General features: G+C 46.4%; 3 protein-coding genes across 3 annotated transcripts; all 3 read left to right on the forward strand.

Moving 5' to 3' along the window:
• The first annotated feature begins 2,132 nt into the window (after positions 1-2,132).
• On the forward strand, positions 2,133-3,776 carry LOC139210649 (nuclear factor 7, ovary-like). The gene is made up of 2 exons (XM_070840741.1): positions 2,133-2,267; positions 2,377-3,776. The coding sequence occupies exon 2, from the start codon at positions 2,394-2,396 to the stop codon at positions 3,774-3,776; it is 1,383 nt and encodes a 460-aa protein (XP_070696842.1). The 5' UTR covers positions 2,133-2,267; positions 2,377-2,393.
• A 3,911-nt stretch (positions 3,777-7,687) lies between these two features.
• Positions 7,688-9,379, forward strand: LOC139213259 (nuclear factor 7, ovary-like). The gene has a single exon (XM_070843921.1). The coding sequence runs from the start codon at positions 7,898-7,900 to the stop codon at positions 9,296-9,298; it is 1,401 nt and encodes a 466-aa protein (XP_070700022.1). The 5' UTR covers positions 7,688-7,897; the 3' UTR covers positions 9,299-9,379.
• A 3,909-nt stretch (positions 9,380-13,288) lies between these two features.
• LOC139212983 (E3 ubiquitin-protein ligase TRIM39-like) lies at positions 13,289-14,905 on the forward strand. Its single transcript, XM_070843578.1, has one exon. The coding sequence runs from the start codon at positions 13,409-13,411 to the stop codon at positions 14,807-14,809; it is 1,401 nt and encodes a 466-aa protein (XP_070699679.1). The 5' UTR covers positions 13,289-13,408; the 3' UTR covers positions 14,810-14,905.
• Positions 14,906-17,746: the final 2,841 nt, after the last annotated feature.

The raw sequence follows: 17,746 nt of genomic DNA on the forward strand, positions 1-17,746 counted from the left end.
TACTCTTGCCTGCAGAAGGGAGAGACAGAACGCCGTCCTCTCCGGAACCAGAAAGAACTTTACGCCACGTTCTTCTTTTTTTCCACTAAGTCGACTCCCACTGTTCCCGTGCTGCCACTCACGGACCAGTGCGCCCTGAACACGCCAGAGCCGCGTTTCACGGACTTTCTCCTCGCGCTGTTTCCACGCCGGACTAAAAAGCGCGCCAGGATTGTACACCGATCGCATACAGAGCGATCTCAAGTAAGAGGTTTATGTCTGGGCAGAGATAGACCGTATTGATTGTGTGTGTTATTGTATTCTTGCTGCTAAACTTAAATCTATAACCTAATAGTTGCCGGACCGCCGCGTCCCGTTTGTTCCAAAGATCTGTGCTGTTGTTGCTTTTGTTTCCTTAAGTTTCTGTTTGCTACAGTTGAAAGTATTCATGCCAAGCGTGTTTCTGTTAGCTGTGCTTTTCTGTACTTGCATACCCCGTGCAAGGAATCCTTGCGGTGCGTAGTAACCAACACGTGGAGAGCCGATAACGTTGTTTTATCGATTAAAGGGCCAGCATCGCCTTCGGTGAACTAGAGTTACCGACCTTGCCGCTGAGTGATAAAACAGCTGGTTATCGTGTACGCCACAAGGGTTAAACCATCGCTTCTGTACTCTCCTCTTTGTTTCCTTTACTAACTTACATTCACATCTCTACATACACGAGTACATACATTTAGCCTACAGGCGCAGTCGGCGCCATTACAGTTAGCCTATTGTTCAGGCTAGTTACAGTAGCTACCAAGCGCACGTGCCGCAGTACCCTGCCTCCAGCGTTTGAGCCGGTAACTACAGCCACCAGGACACCCTCAAGGCTATCCTGTACCCTAGCGTTTCAGCCCTGTAATTGCAGTTACTGTACACACGTGGTAGTGTCCTGCCCTAGCGTCCAGACTACCAATTACAGCCTTGTAACTAGCCCCCTCCTTTCAAACTCCCACGGCTCACCCGCCATCTTAGGAGCCGGACGTGACGTGATCACCTCCGTGACTACGTCACCACCCGACTTCTCTCTCCCTCTCTCTCCCCTCTCACACACACATACACACACACATACACACCCTCTTCCTCAAATACACACACTTCCTCACACACATACACACGTTGAATGTCTTGATTATGTTGCTTAACTAATAATTTGTTAACTGTTTACGTGCATAGGAGGAAGTTATTGAACAAAGCATTATTGATTGTGATCAGGGTGTTGAGTTTAATTAAACCTTTTGTGTATTTAAAGAGTGGTTTGTAATTATTTGTTCATGGGTTGTGATAACAGCTGGTTGCGATAGTCTGTGCTCGAATTCAACCCTTCAAGTCCACTTGAGTGTAAGATAGTGTCTTTAAATATCCACATTTCAAGTGAACTTATCTTGAGACTATTTTATAGATTGGTTATTGGTCCCTGATTCCAGGGTGGTGCCCCGATCTTATTGATTTAATTAATAATTTTTGTGATATTAATAAGGACACTTAAGAGTGTCCAGTCTTATTAATAATCAGTTTTCATAATTTTCATCCAATAACCAAACTAGCCCTTCCAGTGCCCAACAACACTTTGAAAGACTTGGAACCTGGAAGGAGAAGATTGACACTTAGTCTGTGGCCTGAGTTGGGAGTGTCACTCCCACATCAATATCTGGTCTGTGGTTGGTTGAAATCTCTGTCAGTTCACTGAATTCGTGAGGTTTGAATTTCAGCCAAATGGATTATTTCACCAGCAACAACTGAAATAAAGATGTTTTATTTCACTCGTGTCTCATTAAATTCATTCAACTCAAATTAAAGCGCACAATTGATTTTTAACGTAGTGTTTTTCTCTCCTTACAAGTGTTTTTAACTCTATCCTAACATGTAGCCTATGTAGAGTAGTGTCCCCTTCATGACCACAGTGACACTGGGCTATGATCACCTACACACCTCCCTCCCTCCATCCCTTTCCCTCCCATGATCCACCAGTCCTATAATATTCCTGGGCTTCAAGTAATCTTCTAACTCTTCCACTGCATTCAGTGTAGGTTCAAAGCCTCACCCCTCACCTGACTCACCTGAGACAAACCAGGAAACAGTCTTATTTTTCCTCAGTGAGGAGAGAGACACAGACTGAAGAGCAGAGGATCAGATTCACCTTCAGACCAAACTACCAACTTTCTCTGAGTGAGTTCAGCTACAGGAGAGAAAAGTGGAAACTACAACACTGCTGCTTCAACCTGCCGAGTCTCCAAACACTGCATGTGAGTTTGACTAAAAACTGGAGTCACACTGAAAGTAAACTTCACTGTGGTTAGGAGAGAAGGGAGGGGAGCTGTGGCTGACTGTGATCCCTGTCTGCTGTGTTTTCAGCTTCACTCACAGACAAAATGGCTTCCAGATCAGAGGAGGATCTCTGCTGTCCGGTCTGTCAGGACGTCTTCAGAGATCCTGTTGTTCTGTCATGTAGCCACAGCTTCTGTAAAGACTGTCTGAAGAGATGGTGGAGAGAGAAACAAACACAGGAGTGTCCATTTTGTAAGAGAAGATCTTCAAGGTTAGAACCTCCTTTAAACCTGGCGTTAAAGAACCTGTGTGAGTCCTTCTTACTGGAGAGAGATCAGAGAGCTTCAGAGGCTCTCTGCAGTCTGCACTCTGAGAAACTCAAACTCTTCTGTCTGGACCATCAGCAGCCGGTGTGTCTCATCTGCAGAGATTCAGAAAAACACACCAACCACAGATTCAAACCAATTGATGAAGCTGCACGACAACACAAGAAGGAACTTCAGGAAACTCTGAAGCCCTTAAAGGAGAAGTTAAAGGTTTCTGAACAAGTTAAAGTGAAGTTTGATCAAACAGCAGAACACATTAAGGTCCAGGCCAGACAGACAGAGAGGCAGATTAAGGAGCAGTTTAAGAAGCTTCACCAGTTTCTAGAAGAGGAAGAGGAGGTGAGGATGGCTGCACTGAGGGAGGAAGAGCAGCAGAAGAGTCAGATGGTGAAGGAGAAGATGGAGGCTCTGAGCAGAGAGATAGCAGCTCTTTCACACACAGTCAGAGCCACAGAGGAGGAGCTGAGAGCTGAAGACGTCTCATTCCTGAACAACTACAAGGCGGCAGTGGAGAGAGTCCAGCAGCGCCCCCTGCTGGAGGATCCACAGCTGCCCTCAGGAGCTCTGATAGACGAGGCCAAACACCTGGGCAACCTGACCTTCAACATCTGGAACAAGATGAAGGACATGGTCTCCTACTCTCCTGTGATCCTGGACCCAAACTCTGCACATCCACAACTCATCCTGTCTGAAGATCTGAGCAGCGTGAGAGGAGGAGAGAAACAGCAGCTTCCTGATAATCCAGAGAGATTTGATTGTTTTAAACGTGTTCTGGGATCTGAGGGCTTCACCTCAGGGACTCACAGCTGGGATGTCGAGGTTGGAGACAACAGAAGATGGTCACTGGGTCTGTTAGCAGAGTCTGTCCAGAGGAAGAGAGTCACACAGTCTGGATTATGGAGAATAGGATTCTATGATGGTAAATACTCAGCTTGGTCACCACCAGCTCCAGTCACTGATCTCGTAGTGCAGAAGAAGCCTCAGAGGATCAGAGTGAATCTGGACTGGAACAGAGGAAAGCTGTCGTTCTCTGATCCTGATACTAACACACACATACACACCTTCACACACACCTTCACTGAGAGGATGTTTCCATACATTTACACTATGGATAATCTCCCAGTGAAAATATTACCAGTGCAGGTCAGTGTGACAGTGTGACAGAGCAGTCAGAGATAAAGAGGATGAAGCTGCACCTGTCCTCCACCTGTCTCATTATTCCAGAGACGCATATTTTAGTTTCAGCTATTGTCCTTCATTGTTTTTATTTTGTCTTTGTTATTTAGTTTGAAAATCTACTTTTTGTTTCTACTGACGATCTTTTCATGTGTACATTTTTCTGATCTTTATCTCTGGTCTGTTCAGGATTTGTCTCTTTATTATTAATACTGAATCATTTTAAATTGTTGTCCATGTTCTAATTCTCTTCACTTGTGTGTGGGGAGTCATGAAGACCAGCAACCGCTGTTTGGAGAAGAAAAGGGAAGACACCTGTTGCACACACACAACCTGATGTTAATGTCCATAATGAGAAGAAGGAGGACTGGAAACCTGCTGTGAGAGTCTTTCAGGGAATAAACTGAACTCTGAACTCTGCTGATTACAGCTGTGTATGAATGCGTTTCTCTTCATGTTTTGGGAGGTTAAAGGTCAGAGAAGTAGATGAATGTTGTGGAATCAAATATTGAGACTGGTATAAAGTCTGGTATATTCTAGTTGGCTGGGTGCAGATGCTGGTGGGGGGTAGATGAGATCATTCTGCTGATTTGGGGCTATAAAAGAAGGGACCTTTGCATTGTTTAGTCAGAACTGTCCAGGATTTAGTCTTGTTCAGGTCTCAGGCATCGACAGTAAACCTCTACTGTTTTGGACAGTGTTATGGAAAGGATCCCTACAGAGAGAGACCTGGAAGATCCTTTTTGCTAAACAGACAGCTGTCCCATGTTTGTCCTCAAAGCCACCAGACTCCATTGAGAAAAGCTGTGATTTTACGTTGCTGAACACAAAAAGAGTTGACAGTTCTGTTGCTGTGACTTTGGTGTTTTAACACGTTAGTTCAGAACCCAACTAACTCTGTAAAACAGCAAAGCCATATAAGATAATAAACAAGGTTTTTAAGTGTCTTGGGTTTCTTGAAAGGTGGTTTATTAATCCAAGTTATTACTGTCATCATTCTCATTATTATTGAAATAAATGCTTTTAATACAAACATCTGTCTTTCCAGTTGTCGTCCAGTGTTTATTCTCACGTTAAGTAACGTAGCTGACACATTTAAACTGAGGTGGATTCTTTTAGGGTAAAAGTCTTCTCCTGCCGCCCTCTCCACATCTACTGTAGGAGATACACTGACAACAGAAAAGGACCTCATGCCACCACACCTCAAATAATCTGAACTAACCCTTTCAGTGCAGGAACATGAATAAAAACAGACAGAAAGATGCAAATATGTTGGATCAGTCACCTTTTGTAAGTCCCACCCCCACCAGCACTTTTCAGAGATGCTGTGCTTCCATCTTGTGGAGGAAACACATACGACAGCTTCAGCTTCAGCCGGATGAGTTTGTGATGCAGGAGTAAAGATGCTAAAGGACAAGTTCACAACATTACAAGTCAGTAGTCAGACGGCCATGAGTACATTTAAACTGTTTTAGCTGTAATTGTTCCTCCTGCTCACCCCCAATGAATCGCCGCCTAATCACGGTGGGGGAGTTTGTACGCCCCTGTGAGCCTGGGAGCTGTGTTGTCGGGGGCTATAGCTCCTGGTAGGGTCTCCCAAGGCAAAGTGATTCCAGGGGAGGGGCCAGCGGAACCGAAAGATTAATGTTCCTTCACCCAGGTTAGAGAAACCGGGGCCTCCTTCTGGAGCCAGACCTGGGAGGGGAGCCCGCTGGCGAGCGTGTGGTGGCTGGGCCTGGATTCACGGGGCCCACCTGGGCCAAGCACGAAGGAATAATGTGGAACCGCAACCCTGTGGGCTCACCACCTGCAGGGGCCGCTACAGGGGTTGGGTGCATGGAGAGCCAGGTGACAGGCCAAGGTGGGGTCCTGGGCGTGCGCATCCCTGGCATCGTAGACTGGCTCTATGGACATGGAACATCACCTCTCTGGAGGGGAAGGAGCCGGAGCTGGTGCGGGAGGCTGAGCGCTACCAGCTAGATATAGTTGGGCTTGCTTCCACGCACGGTGTCGGCTCTGGAACCAGACTCCTGGAGAGGGGCTGGAATCTCTCCTTTTCCCAAGTTTGTCAGAGCGAGAGGTGCCAGGTGGGTGTGGGGATACTCATGAGTCCTTGGCTGAGCGCCGCTGTGTTGGAGTTCTCCCCGGGGAACAAGAGTGTCGCCTCAATGCGACTACGGGTTGTCGCATGGAGGTCAGGGACAGTACCTGTGGATTGTCAGACTGGGTTGGTGGTTCCCATTTTCACAAAAGGGGACAGGAGGGTGTGCTCCAATTATCGGGGTATCACACTACTCAGCCTTCCTGGGAAAGTCTACTCCAGGTGCTGGAAAGGAGGCTCCGCCCGATTGTCGAACCTCAGATTGAAGAGGAACAATGCGGTTTTCTTCCTGGTCGTGGCACAGTGGACCAGCTCTTTACCCTTGCGGCGCTGTTGGAGGGGTCATGGGAGTTTGCCCATCCAGTATACATGTGTTTTGTAGACTTGGAGTATGGGGTACCGGATTCATTGCTACGAGATGTATAACCAAAGTGAGAGCTGTGTCCACATTCTTGGCGCAAAGTCAGGCGTGTTCTCAGTGGGTGTTGGACTCCACCAAGGCTGCCCCTTATCACCGATCCTGTTGGTGATTTTCATGGACAGGATCTCAAGGCACAGTCGAGGTGAGGAGAGTGTCCGGTTTGGGGACTTCAGAATACATGATGTGGTTCTGTTGGCTTCCTCAGACCGTGACCTTCAGCAGGCGCTGGAGCGGTTTGGGATGAGGGTCAGCACCTCTAAGTCTGAGGCCGTGGTTCTAAGTTCCAAGTATACTAAGTTTAAGCTTGAAGCTGAAGCTAACATGAAGCTTCAGGAGTCTAAATGAGACAAATGAGGTGAACGCTACGTCTTTTTAGCCTGAACTTCTTTCTGTGTGTCTCCAAAAAACACACATTTTAAGTTTGACTAACTCACACTGACAAATAAAATGAGAGACTCTAACCTCAACCACTTTCTCTAAACCCTGAATCTAGCTACAGCACAAAGAGCATTTCAATTCATTATATTTCACTTCTGGAAATCTAATAAAACAAAACGACAACAAACTAGAACCAGAGACACACAGACAGGAACATCACACATTCTTATATATCACATATATCTCACCTTCTTTTTGATTTCCCCCCATTCATATCGTTTCTTTCTATTTATTCCTCCTCTGTCTAAACTGTACATGTTTTTTATATCTCCTCCTGTCAGCTGTAATGATGTAAATGTCCCCGTCGTGGGACTAATTGAGGAACATCTTATGCTCCTCATTTAACTCTCCTGTCCTGTTTGACTTTGCCAGTGGTGGTAACTTTAACTTTGATTAGATTGTTCTGCAGAACTCCTCTTCTGTTAGACTTTATAGAGTTAAATGGTTTGAATGGTTGGGGGGGAAGGACACAGTCTCTATGGATCACAAGCAGAATTACTACTATTTATTACTACTTACATACATTATTCCATGCAGCACCCCTTCAGGCAGATACTACCCCTCTCCAACCATGTTACCCCTTTCCCTCCATGTTCAATCATATCATTGGTAATTCATGAACTTATGATTGAACATCTCCACAACATTCAGCCTACGTTCAGACTATTTTTGAATATAAACATAACTGATCTGCCACATCTTGAACACACCATAAGTCTGCTTTCCAAGCAAGGAATCAGTCATTTCCTGAAACTGAGACAAACCCCTGTGTTACATGTGAAGTAAAAGCATGTAGCAGAGCCGGTCTGACTCCACCCATCACCTGACTCACCTGAGACAAACCAGGAAACAGTTTGTTATTTTTCCTCAGTGAGGAGAGAGACACAGACTGAAGAGCAGACGATCAGATTCATCCTCAGACCAAACTACCAACTTTCTCTGAGTGAGTTCAGCTACAGGAGAGAAAAGTGGAAACTACAACACTGCTGCTTCAACCTGCCGAGTCTCCAAACACTGCATGTGAGTTTGACTAAAAACTGGAGTCACACTGAAAGTAAACTTCATTGTCGTTAGGAGAGAAGGGAGGGGAGCTGTGGCTGACTGTGATCCCTGTCTGCTGTGTTTTCAGCTTCACTCACAGACAAAATGGCTTCCAGATCAGAGGAGGATCTCTGCTGTCCGGTCTGTCACGACGTCTTCAGACATCCTGTTGTTCTGTCATGTAGCCACAGCTTCTGTAAAGACTGTCTGAAGAGATGGTGGAGAGAGAAACAAACACAGGAGTGTCCACTTTGTAAGAGAAGATCTTCAAGGTCAGAACCTCCTGTAAGCCTGACGTTAAAGAACCTGTGTGAGGCCTTCTTACTGGAGAGAGATCAGAGAGCTTCAGAGGCTCTCTGCAGTCTGCACTCTGAGAAACTCAAACTCTTCTGTCTGGACCATCAGCAGCCGGTGTGTATCATCTGCAGAAATTCAGAAAAACACACCAACCACAGATTCAGACCAATTGATGAAGCTGCACGACAAAACAAGAAGAAACTTCAGGAAACTCTGGAGCCCTTAAAGAAGAAGTTAAAGGTTTCTGAACAAGTTAAAGTGAAGTTTGATCAAATAGCAAAACACATTAAGGTCCAGGCCCGACAGACAGAGAGGCAGATTAAGGAGCAGTTTAAGAAGCTTCACCAGTTTCTAGAAGAGGAAGAGGAGGTGAGGATGGCTGCACTGAGGGAGGAAGAGCAGCAGAAGAGTCAGATGATGAAGGAGAAGATGGAGGCTCTGAGCAGAGAGATAGCAGCTCTTTCACACACAGTCAGAGCCACAGAGGAGGAGCTGAGAGCTGAAGATGTCTCATTCCTGAACAACTACAAGGCTGCAGTGGAGAGAGTCCAGCAGCGCCTCCTGCTGGAGGATCCACAGCTGCCCTCAGGAGCTCTGATAGACGAGGCCAAACACCTGGGCAACCTGACCTTCAACATCTGGAACAAGATGAAGGACATGGTCTCCTATTCTCCTGTGATCCTGGACCCAAACACTGCACATCCAGACCTCATCCTGTCTGAAGATCTGAGCAGCCTGAGAGGAGGAGAGAAACAGCAGCTTCCTGATAATCCAGAGAGGTTTCATTGTTTTCTAAGTGTTCTGGGATCTGAGGGCTTCACCTCAGGGACTCACAGCTGGGATGTCGAGGTTGGAGACAACAGAGGCTGGACACTGGGTCTGTTAGTAGAGTCTGTCCAGAGGAAGGGAGACATACAGTCTGGATTCTGGTTCATAGGATTCTATGAAGGTAAATACTCAGCACGGTCAGCACCAGCTCCAGTCACTGATCTCGTAGTGAAGAAGAATCCTCAGAGGATCAGAGTGAATCTGGACTGGAACAGAGGAAAGCTGTCGTTCTCTGATCCTGATACTAAAACACACATACACACCTTCACACACACCTTCACTCAGAGGATGTTTCCATTCATTGACACTTGGGATAATCTCCCAGTGAAAATATTACCAGTGCAGGTCAGTGTGACAGTGGGACAGAGCAGTCAGAGATAAAGAGGATGAAGCTGCACCTGTCCTCCACCTGTCTCATTATTCTCATTATTCCAAAGATGGATATTTTAGTTTCAGCTATTGTTCTTTATTGTTTTTATTTTGTCTTTGTCATTTAGTTTGAAAATCTACTTTTTGTTTCTACTGACGATCTTTTCATGTGTACATTGTTCTGATCTTTATCTCTGGTCTGTTCAGGATTTGTCTCTTTATTATTAATACTGAATCATTTTAAATTGTTGTCCATGTTTTAATTCTCTTCACTTGTGTGTGTGGAGCCATGAAGACCAGCAACCGCTGTTTGGAGAAGAAAAGGGAAGACACCTGTCGCACACACACAACCTGATGTTAATGTCCATAATGAGAAGAAGGAGGACTGGAAACCTGCTGTGAGAGTCTTTCAGGGAATAAACTGAACTCTGAACTCTGCTGATTACAGCTGTGTATGAATGTGTTTCTCTTCATGTTTTGGGAGGTTAAAGGTCAGAGAAGTAGATGAATGTTGTGGAATCAAATATTGAGACTGGTATAAAGTCTGGTATATTCTAGTTGACTGGGTGCAGATGCTGGTGGTGGGCAGATGAGATCATTCTGCTGATTTGGGGCTATAAAAGAAGGGACCTTTGCATTGTTTAGTCAGAACTGTCCAGGATTTAGTCTTGTTCAGGTCTCAGGTATCGACAGTAAACCTCTACTGTTTTGGACAGTGTTATAGAAAGGATCCCCACAGAGAGAGACCTGGAAGATCCTTTTTGCTAAACAGACAGCTGTCCCATGTTTGTCCTCAAAGCCACCAGACTCCATTGAGAAAAGCTGTGATTTTACGTTGCTGAACACAAAAAGAGTTGACAGTTCTGTTGCTGTGACTTTGGTGTTTTAACACGTTAGTTCAGAACCCAACTAACTCTGTAAAACAGCAAAGCCATATAAGATAATAAACAAGGTTTTTAAGTGTCTTGGGTTTCTTGAAAGGTGCTTTATTAATCCAAGTTATTACTGTCATCATTCTCATTATTATTGAAAAAATGCTTTTAACACAACCATCTGTCTTTCCAGTTGCCGTCCAGTGTTTATTCTCACGTTAAGTAATATAGCTGACACATTTAAACTGAGGTGGATTCTTTTAGGGTAAAAGTCTTCTCCTGCCGCCCTCTCCACATCTACTGTCGGAGATACACTGACAACAGAAAAGGACCTCATGCCACCACACTTCAAATAATCTGAACTAACCCTTTCAGTGCAGGAACATGAATAAAAACAGACAGAAAGATACAAATATGTTGGATCAGTCACCTTTTGTAAGTCCCACCCCCACCAGCACTTTTCAGAGAAGCTGTGCTTCCATCTTGTGGAGGAAACACATACGACAGCTTCAGCTTCAGCCGGATGAGTTTGTGATGCAGGAGTAAAGATGTTAAAGGACAAGTTCACAACATTACAAGTTAGTAGTCAGACGGCCATGAGTACATTTAAACTGTTTTAGCTGTAATTGTTCCTCCTGCTCTCCCCCAATGAATCGCCGCCTAATCACGGTGGGGGAGTTTGTACGCCCCTGTGAGCCTGGGAGCTGTGTTGTCGGGGGCTATAGCCCCTGGTAGGGTCTCCCAAGGCAAAGTGATTCCAGGGGAGGGGCCAGCGGAACCGAAAGATCAATGTTCCTTCACCCAGGTTAGAGAAACCGGGGCCTCCTTCTGGAGCCAGACCTGGGAGGGGAGCCCGCCGGCGAGCGTGTGGTGGCTGGGCCTGGATCCACGGGGCCCAGCTGGGCCAAGCCCGAAGGAATAATGTGGAACCGCAACCCTGTGGGCTCACCACCTGCAGGGGCGGCTACAGGGGTTGGGTGCATGGAGAGCCAGGTGACAGGCCAAGGTGGGGTCCTGGGCGTGCGCATCCCCGGCATCGTAGACTGGCTCTATGGACATGGAACATCACCTCTCTGGAGGGGAAGGAGCCGGAGCTGGTGGGGAGGCTGAGCGCTACCAGCTAGATATAGTTGGGCTTGCTTCCACGCACGGTGTCGGCTCTGGAACCAGACTCCTGGAAAGGGGCTGGAATCTCTCCTTTTCCCAAGTTTGTCAGAGCGAGAGGTGCCAGGTGGGTGTGGGGATACTCATGAGTCCTTGGCTGAGCGCCGCTGTGTTGGAGTTCTCCCCGGGGAACAAGAGGGTCGCCTCAATGCGACTACGGGTTGTCGCGTGGAGGTCAGTGACAGTACCTGTGGATTGTCAGACCGGGGTGATGGTCCCCATTTTCAAAAAAGGGGACCGGAGGGTGTGCTCCAATTATCGGGGTATCACACTACTCAGCCTTCCTGGGAAAGTCTACTCCAGGTGCTGGAAAGGAGGCTCCGCCCGATTGTCGAACCTCAGACTGAAGAGGAACAATGCGGTTTTCTTCCTGGTCGTGGCACAGTGGACCAGCTCTTTACCCTTGCGGGGCTGTTGGAGGGGTCATGGGAGTTTGCCCATCCATATACATGTGTTTTGTAGACTTGGAGTATGGGTTACCGGATTCATTGCTACGAGATGTATAACCAAAGTGAGAGCTGTGTCCACATTCTTGGCGCAAAGTCAGGCGTGTTCTCAGTGGGTGTTGGACTCCACCAAGGCTGCCCCTTATCACCGATCCTGTTGGTGATTTTCATGGACAGGATCTCGAGGCACAGTCGAGGTGAGGAGAGCGTCCGGTTTGGGGACTTCAGAATACATGATGTGGTTCTGTTGGCTTCCTCAGACCGTGACCTTCAGCAGGCGCTGGAGCGGTTTGGGATGAGGGTCAGCACCTCTAAGTCTGAGGCCGTGGTTCTAAGTTCCAAGTATACTAAGTTTAAGCTTGAAGCTGAAGCTAACATGAAGCTTCAGGAGTCTAAATGAGACAAATGAGGTGAACGCTACGTCTTTTTAGCCTGAACTTCTTTCTGTGTGTCTCCAAAAAAACACACATTTTAAGTTTGACTAACTCACACTGACAAATAAAATGAGAGACTCTAACCTCAACCACTTTCTCTAAACCCTGAATCTAGCTACAGCACAAAGAGCATTTCAATTCATTATATTTCACTTCTGGAAATCTAATAAAACAAAACGACAACAAACTAGAACCAGAGACACACAGACAGGAACATCACACATTCTTATATATCACATATATCTCACCTTCTTTTTGATTTCCCCCCATTCATATCGTTTCTTTCTATTTATTCCTCCTCTGTCTAAACTGTGCATGTTTTTTATATCTCCTCCTGTCAGCTGTAATGATGTAAATGTCCCCGTCGTGGGACTAATTGAGGAACATCTTATGCTCCTCATTTAACTCTCCTGTCCTGTTTGACTTTGCCAGTGGTGGTAACTTTAACTTTGATTAGATTGTTCTGCAGAACTCCTCTTCTGTTAGACTTTATAGAGTTAAATGGTTTGAATGGTTGGGGGGGAAGGACACAGTCTCTATGGATCACAAGCAGAATTACTACTATTTATTACTACTTACATACATTATTCCATGCAGCACCCCTTCAGGCAGATACTACCCCTCTCCAACCATGTTACCCCTTTCCCTCCATGTTCAATCATATCATTGGTAATTCATGAACTTATGATTGAACATCTCCACAACATTCAGCCTACGTTCAGACTATTTTTGAATATAAACATAACTGATCTGCCACATCTTGAACACACCATAAGTCTGCTTTCCCAGCAAGGAATCAGTCATTTCCTGAAACTGAGACAAACCCCTGTGTTACATGTGAAGTAAAAGCATGTAGCAGAGCCGGTCTGACTCCATCCATCACCTGACTCACCTGAGACAAACCAGGAAACAGTTTGTTATTTTTCCTCAGTGAGGAGAGAGACACAGACTGAAGAGCAGACGATCAGATTCATCTTCAGACCAAACTACCAACTTTCTCTGAGTGAGTTCAGCTACAGGAGAGAAAAGTGGAAACTACAACACTGCTGCTTCAACCTGCCGAGTCTCCAAACACTGCATGTGAGTTTGACTAAAAACTGGAGTCACACTGAAAGTAAACTTCATTGTAGTTAGGAGAGAAGGGAGGGGAGCTGTGGCTGACTGTGATCCCTGTCTGCTGTGTTTTCAGCTTCACTCACAGACAAAATGGCTTCCAGATCAGAGGAGGATCTCTGCTGTCCGGTCTGTCACGACGTCTTCAGACATCCTGTTGTTCTGTCATGTAGCCACAGCTTCTGTAAAGACTGTCTGCAGAGCTGGTGGAGAGAGAAACAAACACAGGAGTGTCCACTTTGTAAGAGAAGATCTTCAAAGCCAGAACCTCCTTTAAACCTGGCGTTAAAGAACCTGTGTGAGTCCTTCTTACTGGAGAGAGATCAGAGAGCTTCAGAGGCTCTCTGCAGTCTGCACTCTGAGAAACTCAAACTCTTCTGTCTGGACCATCAGCAGCCGGTGTGTATCATCTGCAGAGATTCAGAAAAACACACCAACCACAGATTCAGACCAATTGATGAAGCTGCACAACAACACAAGAAGAAACTTCAGGAAACTCTGAAGCCCTCAAAGAAGAAGTTAAAGGTTTCTGAACAAGTTAAAGTGAAGTTTGATCAAACAGCAAAACACATTAAGGTCCAGGCCCGACAGACAGAGAGGCAGATTAAGGAGCAGTTTAAGAAGCTTCACCAGTTTCTAGAAGAGGAAGAGGAGGTGAGGATGGCTGCACTGAGGGAGGAAGAGCAGCAGAAGAGTCAGATGGTGAAGGAGAAGATGGAGGCTCTGAGCAGAGAGATAGCAGCTCTTTCACACACAGTCAGAGCCACAGAGGAGGAGCTGAGAGCTGAAGACGTCTCATTCCTGAACAACTACAAGGCTGCAGTGGAGAGAGTCCAGCAGCGCCCCCTGCTGGAGGATCCACAGCTGCCCTCAGGAGCTCTGATAGACGAGGCCAAACACCTGGGCAACCTGACCTTCAACATCTGGAACAAGATGAAGGACATGGTCTCCTACTCTCCTGTGATCCTGGACCCAAACACTGCACATCCAGACCTCATCCTGTCTAAAGATCTGAGCAGCGTGAGACGAGGAGAGAAACAGCAGCTTCCTGATAATCCAGAGAGGTTTCATTGTTATGTAAGTGTTCTGGGATCTGAGGGCTTCACCTCAGGGACTCACAGCTGGGATGTCGAGGTTGGAGACAACAGAAGATGGTTTTTGGGTCTGTTAGCAGAGTCTGTCCAGAGGAAGGGAGACATACAGTCTGGATTATGGAGAATAGGATTCTATGAAGGTAAATACTCAGCTTGGTCACCACCAGCTCTGTCCACTGATCTCATAGTGCAGAAGAATCCTCAGAGGATCAGAGTGAATCTGGACTGGAACAGAGGAAAGCTGTCGTTCTCTGATCCTGATACTAACACACACATACACACCTTCACACACACCTTCACTCAGAGGATGTTTCCAATCATTACCACTATGGATAATCTCCCAGTGAAGATATTACCAGTGCAGGTCAGTGTGACAGTGGGACAGAGCAGTCAGAGATAAAGAGGATGAAGCTGCACCTGTCCTCCACCTGTCTCATTATTCTCATTATTCCAAAGACGCATATTTTAGTTTCAGCTATTGTCCTTCATTGTTTTTATTTTCTCTTTGTTATTTAGTTTGAAAATCTACTTTTTGTTTCTACTGACGATCTTTTCATGTGTACATTGTTCTGATCTTTATCTCTGGTCTGTTCAGGATTTGTCTTTTAAACTGAACTCTGAACTCTGATGATTCCAGCTGTGTATGAATGTGTTTCTCTTCATGTTTTGGGAGGTTAAAGGTCACAGAAGTAGATGAATATTGTGGAATCAAATATTGACATATCACATGATGTAAATGAAACGTCCTGATTAAGTATTGATTCAGATGAAGTAGGAATTGATAAAGACATGTAACATGATGGTTAGTATGACAGGAGTGTTGATCAATTAACAAAGGTGATGGAACATGTAACCAATCAATAAGTGTGAATCAATGTAACCAGAATGTCACCAAATATCACATTTTATTCTCTTTTTAAATCTGTTGTTTGACACATTGTTTGAACAAATGTACTGAGGAAGAGTTGGAGCCTGATGGTGTCAGCAGGAGCTGCTGTGGATCAATAGAAATAATAAGTGCTCAGTAATAATTCCCAGGTAGGACAAAGTGATCAGGTCACATTAAGGTCAGAGGGACAAAGTCCTCCTGGTAAAGTCTGGTATATTGTAGTTGGCTGGGTGCAGATGCTGGTGGTGGGCAGATGAGATCCTTCTGCTGATTTGGGGCTATAAAAGAAGGGACCTTTGCATTGTTTAGTCAGAACTGTCCAGGATTTAGTCTTGTTCAGGTCTCAGGTATCGACAGTAAACCTCTACTGTTTTGGACAGTGTTATAGAAAGGATCCCCGCAGAGAGAGACCTGGAAGATCCTTTTTGCTAAACAGACAGCTGTCCCATGTTTACCCTCAAAGCCACCAGACTCCATTGATAAAAGCTGTGATTTTACGTTGCTGAACACAAAAAGAGTTGACAGTTCTGTTGCTGTGACTTTGGTGTTTTAGCACGTTAGTTCAGAACCCAACTAACTCTGTAAAACAGCAAAGCCATATAAGATAATAAACAAGGTTTTTAAGTGTCTTGGGTTTCTTGAAAGGTTCTTTATTAATCCAAGTTATTACTGTCATCATTCTCATTATTATTGAAATAAATGCTTTTAATACAACCATCTGTCTTTCCAGTTGTCGTCCAGTGTTTATTCTCACGTTAAGTAATATAGCTGACACATTTAAACTGAGGTGGATTCTTTTAGGGTAAAAGTCTTCTCCTGCCGCCCTCTCCACATCTACTGTCGGAGATACACTGACAACAGAAAAGGACCTCATGCCACCACACTTCAAATAATCTGAACTAACCCTTTCAGTGCAGGAACATGAATAAAAACAGACAGAAAGATACAAATATGTTGGATCAGTCACCTTTTGTAAGTCCCACCCCCACCAGCACTTTTCAGAGAAGCTGTGCTTCCATCTTGTGGAGGAAACACATACGACAGCTTCAGCTTCAGCCGGATGAGTTTGTGATGCAGGAGTAAAGATGTTAAAGGACAAGTTCACAACATTACAAGTTAGTAGTCAGACGGCCATGAGTACATTTAAACTGTTTTAGCTGTAATTGTTCCTCCTGCTCTCCCCCAATGAATCGCCGCCTAATCACGGTGGGGGAGTTTGTACGCCCCTGTGAGCCTGGGAGCTGTGTTGTCGGGGGCTATAGCCCCTGGTAGGGTCTCCCAAGGCAAAGTGATTCCAGGGGAGGGGCCAGCGGAACCGAAAGATCAATGTTCCTTCACCCAGGTTAGAGAAACCGGGGCCTCCTTCTGGAGCCAGACCTGGGAGGGGAGCCCGCCGGCGAGCGTGTGGTGGCTGGGCCTGGATCCACGGGGCCCAGCTGGGCCAAGCCCGAAGGAATAATGTGGAACCGCAACCCTGTGGGCTCACCACCTGCAGGGGCGGCTACAGGGGTTGGGTGCATGGAGAGCCAGGTGACAGGCCAAGGTGGGGTCCTGGGCGTGCGCATCCCCGGCATCGTAGACTGGCTCTATGGACATGGAACATCACCTCTCTGGAGGGGAAGGAGCCGGAGCTGGTGGGGAGGCTGAGCGCTACCAGCTAGATATAGTTGGGCTTGCTTCCACGCACGGTGTCGGCTCTGGAACCAGACTCCTGGAGAGGGGCTGGAATCTCTCCTTTTCCCAAGTTTGTCAGAGCGAGAGGTGCCAGGTGGGTGTGGGGATACTCATGAGTCCTTGGCTGAGCGCCGCTGTGTTGGAGTTCTCCCCGGGGAACAAGAGGGTCGCCTCAATGCGACTACGGGTTGTCGCGTGGAGGTCAGTGACAGTACCTGTGGATTGTCAGACCGGGGTGATGGTCCCCATTTTCAAAAAAGGGGACCGGAGGGTGTGCTCCAATTATCGGGGTATCACACTACTCAGCCTTCCTGGGAAAGTCTACTCCAGGTGCTGGAAAGGAGGCTCCGCCCGATTGTCGAACCTCAGACTGAAGAGGAACAATGCGGTTTTCTTCCTGGTCGTGGCACAGTGGACCAGCTCTTTACCCTTGCGGGGCTGTTGGAGGGGTCATGGGAGTTTGCCCATCCATATACATGTGTTTTGTAGACTTGGAGTATGGGTTACCGGATTCATTGCTACGAGATGTATAACCAAAGTGAGAGCTGTGTCCACATTCTTGGCGCAAAGTCAGGCGTGTTCTCAGTGGGTGTTGGACTCCACCAAGGCTGCCCCTTATCACCGATCCTGTTGGTGATTTTCATGGACAGGATCTCGAGGCACAGTCGAGGTGAGGAGAGCGTCCGGTTTGGGGACTTCAGAATACATGATGTGGTTCTGTTGGCTTCCTCAGACCGTGACCTTCAGCAGGCGCTGGAGCGGTTTGGGATGAGG

Source organism: Pempheris klunzingeri, chromosome 2, assembly GCF_042242105.1.
Source record: "Pempheris klunzingeri isolate RE-2024b chromosome 2, fPemKlu1.hap1, whole genome shotgun sequence".
Classification (NCBI taxonomy): domain Eukaryota; kingdom Metazoa; phylum Chordata; class Actinopteri; order Acropomatiformes; family Pempheridae; genus Pempheris; species Pempheris klunzingeri.

What these genes read in the sequence shown, in the direction of transcription:
- LOC139210649 (XM_070840741.1), top strand. Translation starts at nt 2,394, where the DNA reads ATGGCTTCCAGATCAGAGGAGGATCTCTGCTGTCCGGTCTGTCAGGAC.
- LOC139213259 (XM_070843921.1), top strand. Translation starts at nt 7,898, where the DNA reads ATGGCTTCCAGATCAGAGGAGGATCTCTGCTGTCCGGTCTGTCACGAC.
- LOC139212983 (XM_070843578.1), top strand. Translation starts at nt 13,409, where the DNA reads ATGGCTTCCAGATCAGAGGAGGATCTCTGCTGTCCGGTCTGTCACGAC.